General features: G+C 43.8%; 1 protein-coding gene across 10 annotated transcripts in view; it reads right to left on the bottom strand.

Moving 5' to 3' along the window:
* The window catches only part of MARCHF8 (membrane associated ring-CH-type finger 8), a 100,619-nt gene extending 78,188 nt beyond the window's left edge, over positions 1-22,431 (bottom strand). For 3 of the 10 annotated variants that reach the window (XM_074874819.1, XM_074874817.1, XM_074874824.1), the window contains exons 1-2: positions 22,251-22,431; positions 431-609 (exon numbers count right to left, since the gene is read on the bottom strand). In XM_074874819.1, coding sequence (XP_074730920.1) covers positions 431-526 — 96 coding nt within the window. In that variant the 5' untranslated portion in view covers positions 527-609; positions 22,251-22,431. Of the gene's footprint in view, positions 1-430; positions 610-21,695; positions 22,065-22,250 lie in introns of those variants that run through there. The other 7 variants (XM_074874822.1, XM_074874821.1, XM_074874816.1 and 4 more) reach the window with 4 other exon arrangements.
* Between the last annotated feature and the right edge of the window lie 325 nt (positions 22,432-22,756).

Consider the following 22,756-nt stretch of genomic DNA (forward strand, 5'->3'; position numbering starts at 1 on the left):
TATTTCCTTCCTTGTGATATTCCAGTCAATATGAACCACAAACACACCTATTAAATGCTGCCAAGATCCATGGCTGCATATAGGGGTTCACACCCCATATTATTTTTCTTTTAGAAAGGTAACATACACCTGTAGGTTTCCGTGACAACAGTACTAGAGCCATCATCCAAAATCCCTATCTGCCTTGAACTCTGACGCAAAATAGAAGGTCATAGCTTGCATTTTGCAGAAGTTATTCAACAACCACTAGAATTTTGCAGTCAGCTGCTTTAAAATAGTAAATATGAGAATAAAGAAATAATTTGGTAACATTCATCTTCACTAAAAGCAGCAGTCATGCAAGGAGTTGGGGCTCTGGAATGGTATCAGGCCTAATTTGATAACCCCTATCATTTTATACTTAGATAACTTCCTGCATATCTGACAGTACCTGTTCTTCTTTTTCTTTGGTCTTGCTCCTGGAGACTCTGGAAGAGGTAACATCCTGAGCTGGAATGACAGAGATTTGATGCAGTGGCATGTTCATCACACCGCCTTGTTTGGTCCTATCATTTACAGGAAGGAGGCTTGAAGGCAGTGTTTATTCAGTGCCATTGTCAGGCCTTGCACCTGAAAAATAAAAATATTAGGTGATGTTAAAGTAGCTTGAAATGCAATTATTTCTAAATCAAAGCTAAGACGTCAGTTGGACCAAGATGCACCTCTTATATTCTCTCTGAATTCTGAACAGAAGAGAGTTTGGTGCACTGGCTGGGTGAGAAAAGACACAGGAGTTTTAAAGAGCTAGAACTAGACAGGTCAGAGCACAATTTATGCAAATTAATGCATAAATAAATTATCAACCAGTTCTGAAAGTAGTCCGAGAGCAAAGCCAGAGGGCAAGGATCATGCTCCTGTCTGCACGGATAGGGAGGAGGAGGAAGAGCAGCTCTCCAAGCTGAGCAGTGGGAGCATGCTACCTGGGGGTACAAAGAGCAAAGTTCATGCAGGTAGTTTCCCAAACTGCCCCTCAGGCATCATACTGAATCAGGCTGAATGCCATAGCTTTGGTTAAAAACAGTCCATGGCCTGAATTTGGCTCCCGTCGTTCATATAAACACGTACCAGCTGGCAATAGGAAGACGCATCACATGAGCTGTTCCTTTCTTAAGGCTATTAGAGAATAATATAATCAAAATCCCTTGCTAGAAATCGGGAATCTATTGGACTACACACACTTTATCCTTCTTTTACTAATACAACAGGGAAGCATTACACATAGGAAAGACAGTGATAGACCTAAATTAGCCAAAATTGGCAACACTAATCTGAAAGGCAGGCATAATTAGCCAAACATTTTATTAGATTAGTGAAGTTACGTTAAATAAAAAGCTTTTTGAAACATGTAGGATCATGGAGTGTTTATCTGAAATGTAACCTGCTGCAAATGGGACACAATCAATTGTGTTTAAAGAAAGGATTAGAGGGGAATTAACACAGCAGGGACTGTATTAAATAGGGCACCCGGATGATGCACTGCACTGTTCTTCTGTTTCCATAACATATCAACTTTTTGATTTTGAATCTGTGAAAGCAGAAAACAGAGGATAGATGGCCCTATATATTATGTTGCTTAACAATTTGGAAGTAGTATAGCCTAGGACTTAGTACATATCCTTAACTTACATTGCACACATTTCTTATTGAATATTTATTAATTGGAAGTTTTAAAGATAGGCCAAGGTTCCTAGGTTTTTGATTCTGTAAGAGATACCAGTCTGGTTCTATTTCCGTTAGACTCCACAAGAGCACTGCAGTTGTGTAAAATGAAAACAGGATCAAAACTTTCAACTGCTTTTGATTAAACAGAAGAAAAAAATAATTACATATCCCAAGGCACTTTATACGGGGAATGATAGTTCAGTATCATCTCTGCACTGAGGGGGAGAGTTATCAAAGTTCATAGAGCAAGTCATGAGCAAAAACAAAAATGCAGGCAATGCCTGCTGCTTCCCAATCACACACTCCATTTGCTGGATGATGCTATCTGCCCATTGGAGTGCTCAGCCAAATTCAGAAGCCTTACTGACACGTGGTCAGGATTTGTAATAATTCCATAAGTGCCAAGACAGTGCATCATAAAGCATGCATGAAAGCTTTGAAGGCAATGCCTCCATAACTTCTAGGCATTACTGATTTTAAAAATAAAACACATCTATATGCATAAACAAGCAACAACAAGGACAACCCCTTATTGGAGGACAGAGGGAAACACGGGACTTAGCAGCACTATAAAGCATAAAGAGAAAACACAGAACCTTCCCAGGTCCTCTACACACCTGTTTAGCTGCATCCTCTAAAGGAGCCAAGCCAGAGGAGAGATAAATGTGGGCTGAGACAGAAATATCAAACTGCAATAAACAAAGCAGGAAGGGAAGGTATTTTCCCAAGAAAACATAAGGAAATGAAATCCAGAGAACATTAAGCTCCAATGAAAATATGCCAGATAATATGTTCTGTGCTACTGCCAGTGATAGCTGAGCCAAGAAGGAGGAGAAAGGACCCTGGTCTGTGTCCCCCTCAGAAAGGGTTCTGGGCTTGCAGGCAAGGACATATTATTACCATAAAGAGAACACGGAAAATTACTAGAAAACACAGTTAAACCCCTCTGATGATGACCAACAAGTAAAACCAGTTTTTCTACAGGTACTTTGAAGATAGAGTGTTAGAATTCTTTGAAAGAGCTCAAGCAGCAGATATAATCCAATTAGATATTCAAAGACTATGTGAAACAGCCCTCCTCTGGTAAAAAAAGCCTGGCAGACACTCTAACAAAGCCTGCCTTTGTTCAAGGGTGGCTTAGAATAAGCTCTAAACTTAACCCAGATGCCACACTGTAGCACCCCCAATCTGGAAGGTCCCCATCAAGGCACACACTCAAAACCTGTCTGTATCAACCTGAAGCATGTTAACTCCACAGCGCTAATGAAAGGATAAAGTTACATGAATCAACGGACCATCTGCAGTACCAAGTACAAACAGACAAGGATGCCAGAAAAGCAATGCCACTCAACACAAAGCAAGTTATGACAAGCTCCACAGGACATTTTTCACAGCTAAATTAACACCACATGCACCTCAAATCCAGGGGTGAGGAGTTGGGCACCCATTAATACGGCTCCAAGCTTCAAGCACATCAAACTGGGGGCCTCACAAAAAGGGAAGGGCCTCCAGGGAAGAAATGCTAAGGTAAGGGGACTGCTCCTAGATACTCCCTTCTTTTCAGGATTCCAGTCAGATGTTCAGGCCATCCCCCACACAAAGTGAGGGTTCCTCATTACTACAGCAGCTCCACCCAACAGCTGAGTAAACTCACCCAGGAAGTGGCATATAAGGGCTCAACTTCCTCCTCCCATGTGTGGTATTTGGTTCATAAACCACACATGCAAGGGAAGTCCCATGACCACTGGTGTAGATGCCATTCTGTTCACAGAGGAAGGATTTTCCAGCTCCTTTTTGCCTGGAATGCTGAAGTACTTGTGGGATGAAAGGATAGGAAGAGAGGGCACATGCACCAGCCAGGTCCCATAGACAGGTCCTATCTGCCTGTGAAGGAGGAGGGATCCTATTCTCCTCCTGCCCTCATGACTGTTCACATATCATTCACTGGAGTAAAATACCTAAAACCTCTCTTAGGAGTTTGGGCATTCAGCAAACTATAATAAAAGTTAAGCCTGTTTTCATAGCTGGACCCTTTAGAGATTTCTTTTCTAATGCTGCCAACAGTCAATAAGCCACAAATACAGACTAGGGAGGTTTCCTGCAAACCTGGCTGGGACACATGGAAATGCCAGACAGAGGACAACATGAAGCTCTACTGATCCCCTTATCTAGAGCCACATTGGTTCCTGCAAAATGGATTCCAGCCATATTGCCATTGCAGAGAGCCTTCAGAAACTACTACCATTTCAAAAGACAAAAGAGGTCAAAATCCTGGCCTCAGAGCAGCTAAGATTTTGCCCACCCAGGTAGTTCAGTTTTGCTTTCTGCAAGGCAGGCAAAACAGTTACTAAAAATGCCAGCAGACACCTAGAACCACATCAGCTGGGTCCTCATTACATTGCTAGAACAATGAAGCTGCAGCAAGACCTGTCAGATTCAGAGGAAATGAGACAAAGACTCTCTAAAGGTAGTTGGGAAGAAGAAAAAAGGAAAGAAAAGCATGCACGTGACTTGGGCCTGGTGGCTGGGGCATTCCCCTGAGCAGTAAATCTCCTGACAGCAACAGAAGCAGAAAATTAGGTTCCCCTGGGGTTATCAGTATTAAGTACATGAGAAGGGACAACCAACAACAACAGGTAACCTCACTATAGCAGAAGGAGGAGGGAGACCACTTGAAACTCCACTTCCATCATCCACCTTGTCAGGACCTCAGTTTCCCAAGTGACAAAACAAGAACATAAATCCACCACGAGATGAACCTAACAGTCTGTAAATTGCTGGATTGTTACAGTGAGAAGTGCCATTGGAAGAATCCAGGTGGAGGAAGCTATTCTGTGGTCTCTCACCTGCCATCCACTGCAGCTTCTCTACCCACTACACGTTTCAAAATAAAGGCTAAATTGCCCTTTGCCAAAGATTCCCAGCTTAACTGGGTCAAGTAAGCACAAATCATGGTCTCCTGTCTGTGGTTCAGTATATACCAGAATGTAAAATATGCAGTACGAACTGCAGATTTTATTAGGTCATTTACACTTCAGAAAGTCCACCGTATTGCCTTGCTCCATGGCATATGCTGGAGAACTTCAGCAGAAGCTCTGGAGATGTAGTGGCACTGGCTGCAGATGTACACAGGCCTTACCAAAAGAAAAGCATCCTGAGGATGTATGTAGGTGTGTACACATGCTTTGCATTACTCATAGGAGGGGAAAAAAATAGCAGTCAGATACGTCAGTTGTTTTCCTATTTAAAGTACAATAGGTATTCTGGATTATAAAAGAATCTGTCTTCATGTGCTTGAAAGATAAACCCTGGAACCTGTGGCAGAAGCAAGAGGATAGTCACTAACAGAAGGGAACTGGAAGGAATTTCACCTGTGAGTCATTCTGGTCTGCCCCAAAGCTTCTTACACTTTTCTTCAACTCCCCTAGCCCCCATCAATGACAGCAAGCTGTACGACATAGGTCAATGTCTGATAATCTGTTGCAGGGTGGGCAGGTTAAAAATAAAGCAACAGATTGCTGATACCCATATAATCCAGACACTGCAGCGCTGTGCATTGCTGTGACAATCCTGCCATGGAATGGATGCAGCCTTTGGACTTCAGGGGACCTACCAGCTGCAGGCTGGAAAGTGCCATCCAGAGGCTTCGTGTACCACTGCTGTGCCTGGCCTTCTGAAACTTCCCCTCTATGTAGCACAAAGACTGACCAACCCAAACAGGAATGGAAACCCTCTGAAGAAACCTCTGACTGCTGCTAGATGGTGTTAATGTCTTCATCAGCTGGCTTTCCTTCTCCTAGTGAGACTTGAAATAATCTATTAATGCAGATTTGGAATCTGGTTTTCTGCTAGAGGTATTGATGTGAAATCTCAAAGCCCCATAAAAAAAAAAGGTTTGGTTTGGGTTTTTTTTGTTGTTGTTGTTCTGAAGGTAACAGAAGCCCTCATCCAGTGACCTTAGCAAATTCCTGTGTGCATCTTAACTTTCCTTACCTACCCTGACATTTCAGCTGGATATAGCTTATGTCTATTTTCTGGATGCTACATTTTCCATATTTGCAAATATTTCCAATCCTATTAGCTTGTGTTGGCTCCAGTTTGAAGCTTTTATTTATTGTATTTTGAGCTTGTCCAGACTCCTCCCCTACTAGTGTAGCTTACATAATCCTTTTCTAGAGATGACAGATGTGCATTTTCAAAAAGAGGATCCTGCATCTGCATCTCATTTTGTTTTACTGTAGCTTAATCAGTACTTTGTTAACAGCATTATTTAGGAGATGTTATCAAGCCTCATACACTTCACATGCATTTGTCAACTTGACAAACAAACCTAATCAAGGAAGCTTAAGGGAGAGAAACTAATACTTCTTTCCCTGCAGTACCTTTCACATTTCAGGGCTAGTACAACATTAGAAGTGAAAAGAACCCTTGTACTCAGAGCAGGAAGATATAATTCTGGATTATTGCTATTTACAGCTATGCCTCTGCCCATGTATCTTGCATTGTTTACTAGTTCAGCTGCAACTTCTCCCTTTATTATCTCAGTTCCTCCTTTCCTCCACCTGTTAGTGTCCTAAAAATAATCAGCTTCAAGACTTAAAAACATTTCTCTTCAAATAATTTTTTTAAAAAAATGTTATGTAGTTGAAATCAAAAGAAAGGCTTAGAAATGGGACAAGAGATCCTTCTGCATGTTACCCACATTCCCTTTGCAAGTTTCTCAATGTACAGGAATATATAGCTGTAGACTACACACAACACAGAGAAACAGAAGTATCTGCCAGATCTGGCTGACTCCTCTCAAAATAGGAATATGATTGTTTTTACAAACATAATACAACTTGACAAGCAAGCTGTTAAACTACAGCATCAATAATAATGGTCCCAGAGCTCTCAGCAACCCTCCCTTGATTTTAATGGAAGCTGAGCAGGATCTGCACCTCTGAAAAACAGATTCCTTAAAATCTGTCCCCTTCAAATCAAAGCAGCTGCTAAATGCAATTATAAACTAGCTTAGTAGCATTCAGAAGAAAATGTCACTTCCCTCTGTTCTGATAACAAAATAATACAGTCATTACAGTCCCTTGAGAAAAAAGAAATTACTTGTGTCTGCTTATGCTACTAATAGCAAGTTACCCGCATCAGCAAGCATCATGATCATTCCTGATGTCCTGTGGAAAGAACAAAGCACCAGGCGCTCTCCACACACACATGAGCAGTAAGCTCCTGCTACAGAGGCAAAACTTCTTTAACTACATCAGTGGTCTGCTAGGTAATACACATTTTTAAGTACTCCCCTGTATATTTGTTGATGAAACAGTCCATAACAACATCAGCAATAAACCCTGGGACAGTAACTATAACACAAAAAAAGAAACAGAGGTAAAGCAGAAGTTTCATTCCCTACACTGGGAAGCCCTAATGGTGGGGGCCTGGGAGAAGTCAACAGTCAGGGCTGCTGTCTTCTCAGCCAGCAAGTTGCTCTACCTGCTCCACTGAATTTCCAAATCCATTTGCATAAGGGGATGACAATAATTCTTTCGCCTAGATAATCACCATTTCACCTCACCCCTTCACATTAAACACATCTTCCTGCCCCAAGGTGCTTCTGAACAGAGCAGGTCTAGCACATGAATCACACCACAAGCTGTGAATCTTTACAGATCTGCTGCAAGCAGGATGTAATATCACAGCATGTACCGGACTTGCCTTGTTATCACTCTTAGCCATGATCCCATCAACTCCCACAATGAGCAGAGACTGGCTTCCTGAGAAATAAATGCCCCCCTCCAGAAGAGGCATTCTTCCCTCCGATGTGGCAGTGAAGCCAAGCTGCAGAGCAAAAATTAGGCTGTCTTAAGCACATGGCTCAAATGAAATTTTTCTTAAAGATACAGATGATGACTTGGTTCATAATATTCATTGTCAGATGACAACATGTCACAGTACCTATTGCTACAGTTTCGGAGAAAAGCTATTTTTCCTTCTTCATCACATGTCCAAAAGCACTGCACAGCAATAACCTACATGGATTCCATCACTGTGCACACTGGTGACGCAATGGTTGATGCATCTTTTCCTTACTAACACACAGAAAGGGTTAGAGAGCACAGTGATGGGGTTTCATACAATTCGATATTCTTAAATTAAAGGAAAATAAAAAAGGTCAGATTACTGTGAACACAGGTTTGGGAATGGCCCACTAAGATTGCCACAGTTGGTCCCCTGCAATTGTAGATCACCCTGCAGTCAGCACAGAAGTGTCCACAGTACATCTTCTGGATACAAAAAACACTCCCCTCCCCACTATTCATGGGCAAAAGCCAAAACCCAGAAAACTATGACATGCCAGGGAAAGACAGCAAGTGATGTCAAGGACAAGGCAACACCCCAGACCTCCAGAATAATAGCAAATCTATTGGGGAAAACGCTCACATGATCGTTATGATTTGGCAAAGCACTCTGTATGATGATTGATAGTTTTTAAAAGAAAATGTTAGCGAAGGTTATAATCAAATGGAAAGAGGGACATACTAATACATGTATAGACCATGAGAGAAATCTGCATCAACATATATTTGCAGGCAAATTTCTAGTCTAGGACAAGTCAACATGATATTGTAACACCTATGGATAATTTTTAATCACTTCCCATTCTCTACTATAATCCTTTTGGGGTTCATGAAACACTAAATCATTTCCGAAACCCAGCGAAAAATTCCTCTGTATTTTTATCTTAAAAATCAATAAGGACTATTAACACAAATGCATACATTTACATCGAAGACAATGAAAGCCTGTGTTTCTCAAACAGTGTAAATATTTACAACAGAAGATAGTGATGAAACAAAACAATCTCATCATTGTTCAGTGAGGACATTGCTCACATTCTGTACTGTACACCGATAACAATGATGCATTTTTAGGAAAATCCTGTGCTACATCACTTACTTTCCATTACATCAGAGGCTAACAGTTGTAGAAGCTATTTATGAACAACAGGCGCCTAAGCAACATTCTTCACTATTGTCTAACTGCCACCAGGCAAAACATTTCTCTTAAGCTAGAGTAAAAAGAATATACTATTGACTAAATGATTCTGTGTTTTGAAGAAGTATGAAATCATTCCTCCTTTGTCTCTGGGTGAGAAATTTCCAAAGTGGTACACATAAGAATGTATTTCTTTTGAATGATTTATGAGTTAAATGTCAGGTAACTCTTTATTCACAGGCTTAAGTTACAGCATATCTTTGCTCGGAAGTCTTAATAAAATCTAGATTTCTGGATCATTATGACAAACCTTTTAACTCTTTCTGAGGAAACAGGTATAAACCACATTCTTCAGGACTTGTGTGATGCAATTGGAGAGTCCAAACCCAATTTCTAAAGTTTAAGCACAGACTAAAAAGGGCAACGTACCAAGCATGCTGTACCCAATTCTTCCAAACTTGACTGACATCGGTAATTATGTTTTCAACCGTAATTTCTCACATTTTAAAGCAATCTGAACTTCTAATGCAAAACTAGCTATCAGAAGTAATCTGCTGTCCCCCAAAGTTAAAACTTTCAGATTTTAAATACATTTTAAATACAGGGGAATACTACAAGTCATTTAAGTATAACAGATTACTGTGAGAGCTTTTTATAAGGAAGTATATTCAGGCATAGCATGTCCACTTTATGGCTTTTTGTTTCCATCTTTTTCCATGCTGATACCTTCTTGATACATTTGCCAGTGTCCAACAACCCCCTCTCCAGAGGGCAACATGAGAAGGACCAGCACCGCCGGCTGCACAAGAACTTGTGCTCCAGGCAGAAATAACCAGCTGGGGCGGGAGGGTCCACAGCCCCATAGACATAAAGCCAATTTAATTTTATTCCAAGTATCACAAGTACAGAGGTGTGCTCACTGGCTGTGGTTCAGTAAGGCAAATCATTTAAGTTCTTCAGTTTAGTCACTTCTGTGCAATGGAAGGATAACAGTACTTACACTTACCCCTCTAGGCTGTTTCAGCCGCACAGCTAGCTTCTGTGGGGGTGGCATTGCTCCTTATCATGGCAATGTATGGTACCTGGTACAACCCAGAGCACAGACTAAAGTGCTACAGTAATACACGCAGTAAGAGCAGTACACATCTGAGTCGCTCCTTCAGTTTCATACCTGCATTCTCACCAAAAATTGGCAGATCTTGATTTGATACAGTTGCTAGCCAGATGAACGTGGTATTTGTCATCAATTTCAACACGAAAATCATGCTAGGAACAGTTTAAGAACCTCTGTGTCACATCATTATCATTAAAAAGTAAAGCTGTATATAGCTTATAGACAGAGTCCATGCCTGTGAACAGAATTAATTCTCCTCTAGTGCCAGAACAAGTCGGCCTCTTCCAGCTGCAACTTTATCATGGGGTATGTTGTGTAGTTAGAAAGGATGCATGTGCTCTTCTTATCGCAAGTGCCCCTGGTGTAAAGGCCAGGCAACCGATTTCAGAGGGCTGTCAAACAGCCTGGCTTCCCTTATCCCAGCTCCCCACTCCAGCACCGACACCAACATGCGCTGGCAGCGGAGAAGCATCAGCACAAACAGTTTCCCTTCATTAGGGTGTTATTTCACACAAGCATGCTGGCACGCGTATGTCAGTTCTGCTAGTCTTCCCCCCACAACAGTGCTCTGTGCCACCTGAAAAGAAGCGACTGGCATTACTGAACCCCACAGACAAGGCATCCCTTACCACAGTCTATAAAGGGCCATTCATCCCCACTGAACTTAAAATCGACACTGGATGTGATCACGAGATGAATACATGACTGTGGATTCCTTTAAATTGTTGCCTTCTTACATGGACAAGAAACCAGCGTCCAGCAGTTGCATCCTCACTCGTCCTTGTTCTCAGTTCAGTAATCAAGTGTTGACCCTTTCTGTCCCATCCAGTATTAGTCCTTTCTTTTCTTTCAAAAGATGGTTTAGAAGGAACCTGGTGATAACTGGGACAACACAGTGAAATGGATTCTGGGAGAATGTTGCATATCCACTGGGCAAGTAAAAGAAGTTGATATGGAAAGTTGTCCAAACAGGGAAAGGCTTAAAATAAAATTCAGGATCATGGCCACATCAGTGATACACATTTTTCAACCCAACCACATTTAGAAGTGGCTTTTCTGTCTTCTCCCCTAACAGATGCTCTTTGTTTTAAATTAGTTTAGACAGGAGCCAGAGAGATGAGCCAAGTGTGCTAAATAAGGCCCTTGCAATTTAGGTGCACATGAGCACTATTGTAAAATCTGAAACACTCATGAAGACAAAACCTGGAAGGAACAGCAGTTTCTATCAGGCATCTGTTGAAATCAAAGGTAAGAAGAAAAACTTTTTTTTTTTTTAAGCTAAAAATCTTATCAGTCCTGGACGAAAATGTACCGTTGGAAAGAGGGGAGCATCAAACCTGCTGAGGTCGCAACAGAATTCTGCATTAACTGCATTCAGAGCTGCAGTGAGAAAAACCCACCTGACCTCACCCTACTCTCCTTCATATTTACCAGGACCCATACCTGCTGACCATGTGGTTTCCTTCTCTAAGTAGTTACAATTACAATAATATTCAGGGATGTGTGCTCTTCCGAAGAGTAGATAAAAACATTACTACAAACAAATAATTTGAATGTCTGCTGAATTAGGCTAATGGAGAGATAAGGACATATTTCTTTATTAACCATTTTTAAATGGCAAATGCAAGATTTATTTTTTCTTTTAACTGAAAGAAAACTACTCCCTACTCCAAATGCAACAGATGTTAGAAAATCAAGACAAAATCTCATCAGTTTTCTGCTCACTTAAAACAGTTGGCATGTTCTACTCCACAGGCAGTCCCATCTTTGGCACAGGCTTCCACACATGGGCGTACAGCAGCATCAACATGGTTATAAAGTATTTAAAGACAAAGGATATGAATTCTGCTATTTTTGAAGTGACAGAATCCACAAGTGACCAAAACACTGCTGCTTTCTCCTTGGAGAACCAAATCACTCCCTTCAGTCTCTGACTTCTAGAAGAAGCAGCACTGTGCTTAGAAACAGGCACAGTCCCCTCTGTGTCACAAGTGACCTCATGCCTGTCACAGTCCTTCTCCATTAGCTGTGCTCTCTCTCAATGAGGCAAAAAGCCTTGGTTCTGGAGGAAGTTACGCTTCTTGTCTTACACGGACACGTGCTATTCAGCGAATTATATTACCTGGCAATGGCAAAAGCTCCCATTACTATCCTTTGTCAAAGAAGTAATTTGATAGAATCTCATATCAACTACATTTCCTGCAGAGTTAACAGAAGATTCACAGCTCAGCAAGGGCAGCTGATCTCTCATTGCCCTGTTGCTGATGACAGTAACCATCTAACTTAGAAATGAAACCAAAACGAGGCTAAAAAGTATTCAGACCCCAATCTTAGGAAATGTTAAATATCTCGGTGGAAGGCTCCCGCTCCTTCTTGTTGTGCCGCTTCTGCAGCAAAGCTAGGCAGCTGTCTTACAATGCGCAACCAATGCTACCTAACAGCTTCAAGCAGGAAACAACATCATCATTTGTGTGCTCAAGGATAGGGTTTTTTGGGGTGGGTGGTGTTTTTTTAAAGAAAAAAAAAGTCCCTAGGAAGGGGCATCTTCTCTGCCTGAAAAAAAGGCACTGCTGGCAAACCTGCACCCTACAGCATTTAGCTGGGGTGAAGGCGCAGCATGAATCCAGCGCAAAGTCAGTACCATCAGCCTTACAGCACCTGGTTTACCCCTGAAATTCCTTTCCAAACACTGATTCTGCCCAGACTTTCCCAACTAGCAAAACTGAGATATCACTTCAGTCTCTGATCTTGTCCTATCTGCAGGTTATGAATTAGAATACTTCTCTAATTAGAGATCAACTGTGGAATTAGAAGGTGCATTATTTTTAGCAATCGTCTGATTGAGCTGGAGCTGCAGTCAGTTGCAAATTAGTCACTGTGTTTTCTATGACTACATTTTACACACCAACTTCCAATGCAACATTTAGTATCTCTTCAAAAGCCATCATCTATCAGTCATCTTGCAGGGAAGAGAGGAAAGAGGAAGCAGCTATCATAGAGCTGAGAAGAGACTTCTTAAGATCTTCAGGTTTCTCACTGAAAGCCTAGAAAGAATGGCAAGGGGAGATGAAGAGGTCTGGAAAGGCACTGCCATCTTCACACACCAGTGGTGAAGATACAAGCTCAAGTAACTCATCCCTCTGACAGCTGTCATGTTAGAGTGGCATCTCTTATAGAAGCGGTTGTAGAAGGCCCAGCAACAGCATACTGTGCTGTTTTATTGCTCACCAGGTTAAAGCATGACTTAGCCTGCTAGTGATTTTCTTCTTTTTCTGTCACGTTCCAATAAGGGAAGAAGAAGAGGCCCAGGGAAGAAAGGCTCAGCTCAAAAACTTGCTGACTCTCCTTGACTCACAGGGGTTGCTGGAGACTGAGGATAAACAGCATCTCAGAAAAACAGGTCTGTGCTGCAGTATGTCCATGTTACTGGCCTCAGTGGGATGTGCTGTGTACAGTCAAGCTGCTTTCCACTCCCATCCCCTGCTGACAATTACTTTCAGTCTTGAAACCCAAGTTTCATCATCTTATTAAATTCCCTGTTCCTGGCTCAGATTTCTCTCATATGCATTAGTTAGATTACATCAACCATGAAGACCTGTCCATGAGCCACAGAGGATACCGCTCAAAGGAGGCCAGTCAGAGGCTGGATCATCAGTTGTCTGAGCCTCTCCTCCCTTATTCACAGAAACAGCAATGAAAACTGTGTGGCAAGGGATAAGCATATGCTTTGTGGGGTCATATGGAAAGGCAGATAATACCAAAGTACCAAGATGCAACTGGCAAACATACCTTCCCTGAGAAGAGCATCCACCCTGGAGCAGAACCATCCCTGCAGCTTCCTCCCACAACCCCTGTACCAGGCATGGCCAGTAAAGACAGGCTAAGTCAAACCCATGCAGGTCTTACAAACTGGAGAGCCTAAATACAGGAGCTATGGAGGACTTGAAAAGGCAGCTGACAAGCAGCCAACCATCAGCCTACCAGCAGGATGCCTGCAGGGCATCACAGCCTACCAAGTCTGTGCAGATCACCTGTAGCACTGTACAATAAGAACACGTCAACTGAAAAACTTCCCAGTAGGCATTCAGAGATGGATAAGACAGACTGAACACATGTCCCAGTTGACAAGTAGAGCTCAAGTACACAGAGAAAGCAAACAAGCATAACAAATGTCTAACAGACACAATGGAAGATCACAGCCAAGAATAAAATGCATGATGTATCTAATTCCCTTTCTATATAAGGAACTGATCCTGAGTCAGCTTTCTTGCTCTCAGGCAGCTGGACCACACAACGCTATGTTTGCTTCTTGCCAGGGTATCACTAAGGAAAGTGAGTGAGAAATCTTATCTTGATTCAAACATGTTCAACAGCAACTGACAACAGCCTTGTGGTTGGAGAAGTTGATATCAACACCACTAGTGAATAAAAGGCTAGGCCTGGTGCAGATGTAAGTCCCTCAGGGTCCCCAAAATACCATGGGAGACTGCGATCCTGAGAGGAAGAAAACCACACAAAAGACTACAAAGCATACATCAAACTAATCCTGCTGCATTTGGCATGTAGGTATGTAGAGGAGATGCTTCCACACTTCAGTATGTGCATCTCAGATGCAGCCTTACTGAGCAGGGGTAAAAAGCAAGGAGCACTTAGGCAACCCTGGTACAAAGCACAGGGCTCTGGTAGGGCCATCTTCTGCTGCTTTGAACACATAGCTTTGAAGATGCAGTTCTAATCTATCACATTGCCTCGCTAGAAACAAAGCCACACATTTCATTTAAGAAAGTAATCAGATGGATCAGGAAGGGTCAAATAGGAATGATTTTGAACCTTTTGTCATTTGTAAAATAGAGTTGTGAACCCCACCTTCTCAGTGATTTGCCTAAAAACCATCACAGTGCAGTTTGCCTACACTCCCAGGAAGGCACATAAAAAGAATCTCGTTTCTAAAAGGCCTTGGAAGCTCCAGGGCTCCACAGGTGCACCAGAGCAGGACTTTTTCTCACACACCTGCCAAAGCATGTAGCAGCTTGTACAGAACAACACAGAGACATTTCAAGCCTTGCAATTCTGTGATGAAAGCAACTTGGTGAATATTTCTGCAACATTTGAAAGACTTAACTCTAGCGGTCTCAGTCAGAAGTTATCCTCTATAACCCTAGGATGAAGGGTAGAAAATAGCTGAACATCGCTGTCACGAGAATCACAGAAACAAGATACACACCTCATGCAAAGGAACTGCTAAAAGGCAATATATAGATTTTTCATGTCCAAAAGCAATATTTCAAGGCTACACTGTGTCAGAACACTGATGCATTTAGAAGGATGAAATTTGATCTCATTTTTATTGGCTTCTGCTTTGTTATGCCAAGAGCAAAGTTAAAATCCCCTTCCATCTTTTAATCAAACATGCTACTTTTTTTTTGTTAACTCCCAAGATCAAGCCAGCCTGACAAGACTCCTGTAATTTCACAAGGGAATCTCTCCTCCCTCCACCCCCTTATGTTATCAAACATTAATTTTGTGGAGTCTGCTGCACTGTGCCATATTAATTTTGTGAAGTCTGCTGCACTGTGCCACCTCTAATTTAGTAACAATACTTAACCTTTTCCCCTAGGCTCTCAGAAGGCCATCCCACGGATAGAAGGATTAGCTCAGTCTGATATCCTACAGTTTGATATTCTATGGTTACAGGCTTTGTAAGGGCCACTCACCCGCATGAACTATCTTGTGTTTAAAACAGTGCTATCTCCACGGGCTTTGGCGCAGGGTGAGGCTGCAGCTCTAAGTTGTGACATTGCAATTAACATTCCCTTCTTCCTGTGTTGTCTAAAGTTCCCACAAATATTTGACATTTAGCCAACAGGTTCAGAAGTTGCTTGCAGTGTGATTGCATAAGCCCACTTCCTCTTGGAAAGCAGGCTAAAAAAAAGATTTAAAAAAAAATACAAGAACCTTACAAAAAACATGATACAGATGACAACTGAGTTGCAGAAAACTAAGGTATGCATAGGTGAAGTAGCTTAAACCAGAAAATAGAGGCCAGAAGCAGGAACCAGACTCAGATTTCCTGTCTCTCACAACAAACCTTTAGCTGTAAGTGAACTTCCTCTTCCTCTTAGAGCTAAGCAGACTTTTTTTCTTTTTTTGCAAGACAGCATTTACTTCAGTATGCATTTATGCTGTTTGATATAAGAAAACCTCTCATCTAGAGATCATTTGCAATGTGAAAGGGTAGCAGCTCCTTGGCAAGTCTTCAGTCTACCTGTTTTTTATGTATTATATGGATGCACATATACACACACACATATAAACACATCTTATAGAAGCAGCTTCAATGTAAATGATTGGTCACAGATTGTGCTAGAGAAAAAACACTGACAACAACTGTCCTTTCCAGTCCTGACACTTCTAGTTCAGAATTGGCAGGCAAGGTCCAGATGAAAGTGATCCTGAAAGCTATGATCACAATAATTACATTTAATCGAACAACATTCTGTATGCACAACTACAAGGGAAACTCACTTCATTTACCAGAAAGGAAATAAAAAACAAAGCCTACTGTTAACTTTAGAAAGAACAAGACTGCTCCCATGTGTATTTTCCTCCCTGTCATCACCTACGGTAAACTATTACCTAGTGCTCTTCACATTGCTCTGGTATGTCAGACTTCACCAGGCTTATAAAGAACAGAAAAGTCACTGCCAACTTTCACTTTCTATCTATTGTAGCAGAGTTCATCATGTTGTTAAGTGCAAGTCCCTTAAGAGTGGTTCGCTGAAGGAGGCCATAGGAAACAGGTGAGAAGTGGATAAAAACACACTCAGGTAGGGGAAGAGGAGGCATATGCAAGAACTTCTTGCTATAATGTGGCCCGTGTTATGAAAGCATGGCAGAGCCCTGTATTGCATCACTCCCTGTATTTCAATCCATCAATCTTCCCATAAATATATATATATACACACACAGAAAAGATGTAAATATGTACACATACAGAAATATGTCACATTTTTCCATTAGCCTTCCTCTTCTGATGCATTCGTAGTTACAAGAGATTATAACAAGGATTGGCCTAGTAGTGAATCACCCTCAAGAGTACACTGCGCTTTTACAACTAGAAATAGAGGGATCAGAGAGATTAATCCTCTGTCCTGGATGACATGAGAAGCCAGTGACAGTGAAAGCAAATACAAATAATCAGAGAAGGCACTTTGTCTTGCTACAGCCCCCTTTAGTTTTGAAGGAGGCTCTTCTACCAAGCGATGCCTTAAGAGGTCATTATGAATGAAATGAAATGAAACAAAGGCATCCCTTTTGTAAGCCCTGCAGCAACTGGGAGAGGAGGAGCTCCCACTAATAATCCCCGTGACATCACCTTCCCTCTCCCAGCAAGGTAAAGGCCAGGTTCAGCCCTGCTGCCAAGATAAGCACTTAACGGTACCAAGATTTGACTGAATACTTCCTCAGTACTTAATTAGTGGTATAGGGCAGGTGGTACACAGCGAGTCTGTTGCTTTCTGTTCAGTTAATACTACTCAAATGATTCTCTACAGGCAAAATTCACCCAAAAGCCGTGTCTAGAAGTCAGTAACCTCTGGTGCCAGGAGTCACAACAATACGTGGACCCACACTGCCATTCTCACACAAATTCTTGTGTAACAAGAAAGAGGAACTTAAAGCCCAGCTCTGGCAACAAGACCAGAAGCACATCCCCCCTCCTCAAGCTGCACTGCTAGCACAGAGTTATTAGCAGTAAGTAAGTCTTGAGTGACAAATTATTCTGGTCATTAGAATCAGCAGATCAGACCCAGGGGAAGCCTATTTGTTTATTAAGAAGTGTTGGTTTTTTTCTACAGATACTTTTCCTTGCAGGATCAGTACACAGAATAAAGAGGAACTGAAAGGCTTTTTAAAAATAAAGTACATTTGAGAGGAAGAGAGGCACCAAGGATTTGTATGCTTTTTTAAAAGTTAGGGGTGCAAGATTACACACAAAGTTGGGGTTTTTTTCCTTTTTTTTTTTTTTTTTTCTTATTTTTTGGTTTGTCACCCTAGATCCTTCTATTTTTCTTTCCTTCCCCTCTCTCTTATCCAACTGACCCTCTGATTCAAAGACAAATGTTTTTCATCCTGTGTCCAGAACATGACAGAGTCAAGCTACCTGCTCAGGGAAAAACAGCTGGGAATATTTTTATTCCTTGTAATGAAACCCTTATCCTTGATGGTGTGTAAACACATGATCTTACTGAAGCCGCAACCAAACTGAGAGACAAATTCACCCTTACTGGTTTTCAGTCACCCGTTAAATGACATTCCTAAATCCAATGCTTGTTTTCCCAAGGAGAAACTCTGGTGCAGTTGTTCGTGACCAGCCTCACCTGCAGATTGGACTGGTAACCTGGATTCTGTCCTCCTGATGCCTTCTGAAGGACACACAGAAGCTTTAAGGGGCAAATATCAAGGCATACTTAACTGATATGTAGGATTTACCTACCCCAAAATATACAATATTTATATTCTATATTTTTTTGGCCACATATTCTGCAAGGTTTACAACTGGCATCCTTAAACAAGTCTCCAGGAATAAAGTGCTCATCTACTAGTTGACTTGATTTCATCAAACTATGGAAAAATCTCAGCCACAACTTCTAGACTCTTAGTATTTTCCACCTATTAGATGTATCATGGCATCAAAATTTCCAACACTCTTTTCAGTTGAGTTCAGTCAACCAGGACATTCTGCCAGGTCTCTGGTTAAATTCAATACATGCTACCAAGCTCCCCTACTTGCCTAGCAGGTACAAAAGGTGAACTCCAGAGAGATGTCTATTTTAAAAGAGAAGTTCAACTGACATTTACATATATCTTTCATCTAAAATGGCCCAAACCCAATAACCAGCTGGGCATATAATAAACACCAACCTTCCCCCTGGTCCCTGGGGAAAGAAACTGCAAGCACTAGAAACTGCTAATGGTTGAGATATCTGTTGCTGTTTGTGAACTGTCTGGTGATGAGTTACATTTAAGAATAACACAGCTCTTAAAGCACATTTTTAACTGCAAAAAGACTCTGCTTTCAAGGGCTCTTAGCCATTTACCTAACACACAATCAATAAACACAACGTAACCTGTTATTTGTTTTTTTAATGCTCCACATGAATGTGGTTAGACATCTTTATAAAAGACCCACAAAAATACTGTAGGAAGCATTGAAAAAGAGTCTATTTTGGAAATGATGAGTTCTTTGGACAAGTGGTGTTTTCATTAAAAGCCAGACAACAGAACTAATAAAACTAGCCTTAACTTAGTGAAGAGGGTTTCAAGGACCTGACGCCGTGAAACTTCACAATGAACAAAGCCCACCCAGCAAGTTTAATGCCAGCTCTGCTATGCCAAAGCAAGCTGCCACCAGATCTTTGCAGTCAGTGCACAAGTCAGCAAATCAGAAGTCACAGTAAACCCTGCACGAGTTCTGTTTCATTATGGAAATTAATACAGTGAATTAGATGTGTGGTTTACGTGGTTTGCTCAGTTCCTGCAGCAGCTAGGACTAGACACTCCAGAGAAAGAACTTGAGCAGGCAGGAACGAGATAGCTTATTTCCCAGTAAGATTTCCCCTCTAATACCTTCTGCCCTAGAAGTGAAGTTTTTCCTGGACTTGAAGTTTTCCATTCTTTAGAGCCTTCTACAGCTTTGTTATTCACTATCTGTCACATGCAGACACAGTCCAAGCACAATGATGTTCAGGGCTCCTGCAAGCTCCTTCCTTCAGAGCCTGTTCATTTTTTAAAGTAGCCCAGCTGCAGCCTCGTACAGAATACTAGTTAAGACACTTCTACCGGATCAAGCATTCCTTATATTTGGGGGGGGTGGGGGGTGGGGGGGAGGAAGGGCAGGATCAGAGCAAAACAAAGCAAAAAATAAAATAAATAAGAAAAAAAGGACGCTTCATTCTTGTTTTCGTTTTTCCTGGTAAATGGTCATGCTCACTCTATTCTTCACCATTTGTGAAGCTGGCTATCAGTCACATTAGGGCTGACTGCTTCTGAGGTGTATGGCAGGAAAGACCCATAGCAGCACACTCCTTTTTCTTAGGCAGCAGAATCAATTCAGGACTTGTAAGAACCACCTCTCACCCCTTCCTTGAGCAGCATTACTACTGGGAGCTGCCACACTCCTGCTATGACCTGCATCCCCCACTAATATCAGTGTTTGGAAGAGCAATAAGGAAATCAGGCTGGCAGAGAAGAGACTTTGGTACATTGCCCAAAGTATGCGTGACAGACTCAGCAGCTGGGAAGATTCAGTCCTTCCACCCTTGAACACAGGAGAGTTGCTAGTCCAAAAGGTTAGGCCTAAAATAACAGATTTTTTTTTTTTTTTTTTTTAAATTCATCCTGAAAATACAGAAAGCTCATCTGGCGTGCTGAATTAATCTATCCTCATAACACTTAAGACTGGGCAAAACCAGCCAGGGAACAGGTGGATTTTCTAGCACTGGAATCACAGCTGCCTTGTCTGGACACCTCAACCAATTCTGGCCACATATCCATACACTGAGGCATAAAAGGGTTGCAGCCTTTCTTCCAATGTGACACCCCAAAACAGAAAGTCACTTCTTTTCAGCTCGTTTACCCCTATAAGCAAAAATGCTGACTAGGGCTAGCGGAAAGCCAAGTTAAAAAATCAGAACAACAACAAAAAACCCAACACCATAACAACAAATATTCGGTGAATTGTGAATTTTTTAAGTTCACAGAGTCACACGAAGTTCCCAGCAAAGGGGCAGTTGTTCAGACTTCAGTCGTCCTATTAGTTTCAGCAACCATAGCGAAATTAAATCCTGGGCAACGTTTGTCTCACTTTCTCCGAGCAGCTACAGGGGTGCTTGGGGGAGTCTGGCACCAAACAGTTTGGGTCACAGCTGAGAAGCTGCCAACACCCCTCAGCAGGTATTACCCTGGGTGCTGGGCATACCCTTGAGCCAGGACCCTTGATGTTTCCAGCAATCCTGGTCAGAAGCAGCCTCGGCAGAACTCTGCATCAGAGGGGAATTCATCAGCGTTGATAGTTTTCAAAGAAAACATCTTAGGCTTGATAAACAAGCATTTTTCAAAGAAAACTTACTTTCTCTGAAAATTTTTGACTAAGTCTATTACTGGATCAACCTCAGCCTCATCTGACACTACTCCAGAACTAATTTCAGCACCAAAAGTTCATAAAGAGTGCTGCTGCTTCAGCTGAAGTGTTACTGTCAGGCCAGCTCTCCTCTTCCACCCCCATCTTCCTTCCAAGATTTCTTTCCACCTCCACTCAAGTTCCACCTAAATCGTCCCTTCTATGTTTATGCTGCTGAGTTATTTCACAAATTCGCTGTGCTTAGAAGTACACAAGCCCTTCACCAACTGCAGAGCCTGAGCTGTGTGCCCTCTTGCACTGCAGCTTGAAACAAACTGATTTCTCATTAGCATGTTATAATTCTAGTGTTGCATGTACTTCTAGCATACTAAAAAGAGCAAAAGTTAAAAGTGCTACAGGTCAGAACAACTCGAGCATTACTCTATCTGCCAGGTAGCTCCGGGAAGCATGAAGGAATTCGGGCTATTTCTCAGTCTACCGTGAAACTTCACGATTCGTTTAGGAACACGTCGTGACCAGCACGTCTTGCGCACAGTTCTACCTCTGGTGTATCTCCCTTCAGTTCGCTAACTGAATGCAAATTCGGGTCCTCCTCCAAACCGAGCACCTAGTGCCAACACAGCGCCTTTCCCACCCGGCTGATCCGCGCTCGGTTTCTCCCAATCCATACCAGTGCTCCCAGCACCAGCGCGCACGCAGCCGAGCTGAGGCTGAGCAGACAAAGACGCCGGAGGTGGGAAAGCCTCTTACCGGTGAATTAGGTGACTCTTCCTCAGCTCCGGCAGAGGAACGGCCCGGAACTCTCCGAGCCCAGCCTCCGCACCGGCCAACCACAGGAGGCTCCGCCGCAGCCCCCGCCCCACGGCCGGCGGAGGCGATGCTCACGGCCGCGCCGCGCTCCCTCCTGCCCCGGCCGACACGCCACGCCACGCCACGGCGGCCGGTACCACGGCGGGCAGCCGCGGGCCGGGCCGCGCCGCCCCCGCACAGCTGCCTGTTGCTCGCCGCCGGCACCGGCCGGCTTCCAGGAGGAGCCTCACCTGCGGGCGGGCGGTCCCGTCGCCGGACCCGAGGGGCGAGGCGGTGCCCGAGGGGCGAGGCGGTGCCCACGGGGGCGGGACGACCGGCGGCCGCAGGGCAGCGCCCCCCGGGGCAGGCGGCCCCCGCGCCAGCCGAGCGGCCCCGCGGGCGGGCGGGCAGCCCCGCCCCGAACCACCCCCGCGGCCCGGCCTCGCTCCCCGCGCCGGAGGGCCGGCGGAGCAAGCGGCGGCGGCTCCCCACGGCCAGGGCGGCGGCCGAGCCTACCTTGGTGCCCCGCACAGGGCCCGGGCCGGCGGCTCCTCCTCCGGCTGCGGCGGCTGCTGCTGCCCATGCCCGGGGCCGGGAGGCGGGGGGCCGGGAGGCGGCGGGCCGTGGCGCCGACGGGCTGGGGGCTGGGAGGCTCCTGCGGGGCCGGGGCACCCCCGGCTTTCTCGCTCGGCTCCTGTTTACCGCGGCTCCCCGGCCGGGCTGCCTGTCAGCGCGCCGCCCCGCCCCGGCCCGCCCCCGCCGCCATGGCCCGGAGGAGGACGGGGAAGCGAGGCGGCCGCCCCGCGCCCGGGACGCGGCTGCCTCCGGCGTGGCGGGGCAGGGCCCGGCCCGGCCGCCTCCCGGTTACGCTTTCCTCTGCTCTTAGGAGGCGGAGATACGCCCCCCTCCCTGGTCCTCGGGGCACCTTCCACCACAAACACGCCGCGCGTGTTCGCAGCGGCCGCCGCGGCGCCGGGAGGGCTCCTGGCACCTGCGCGAGTGGGGAGGCCGCGGCCAGGCAG

Source organism: Strix uralensis, chromosome 7 (genome assembly GCF_047716275.1).
Source record: "Strix uralensis isolate ZFMK-TIS-50842 chromosome 7, bStrUra1, whole genome shotgun sequence".
Lineage (NCBI taxonomy): Eukaryota > Metazoa > Chordata > Aves > Strigiformes > Strigidae > Strix > Strix uralensis.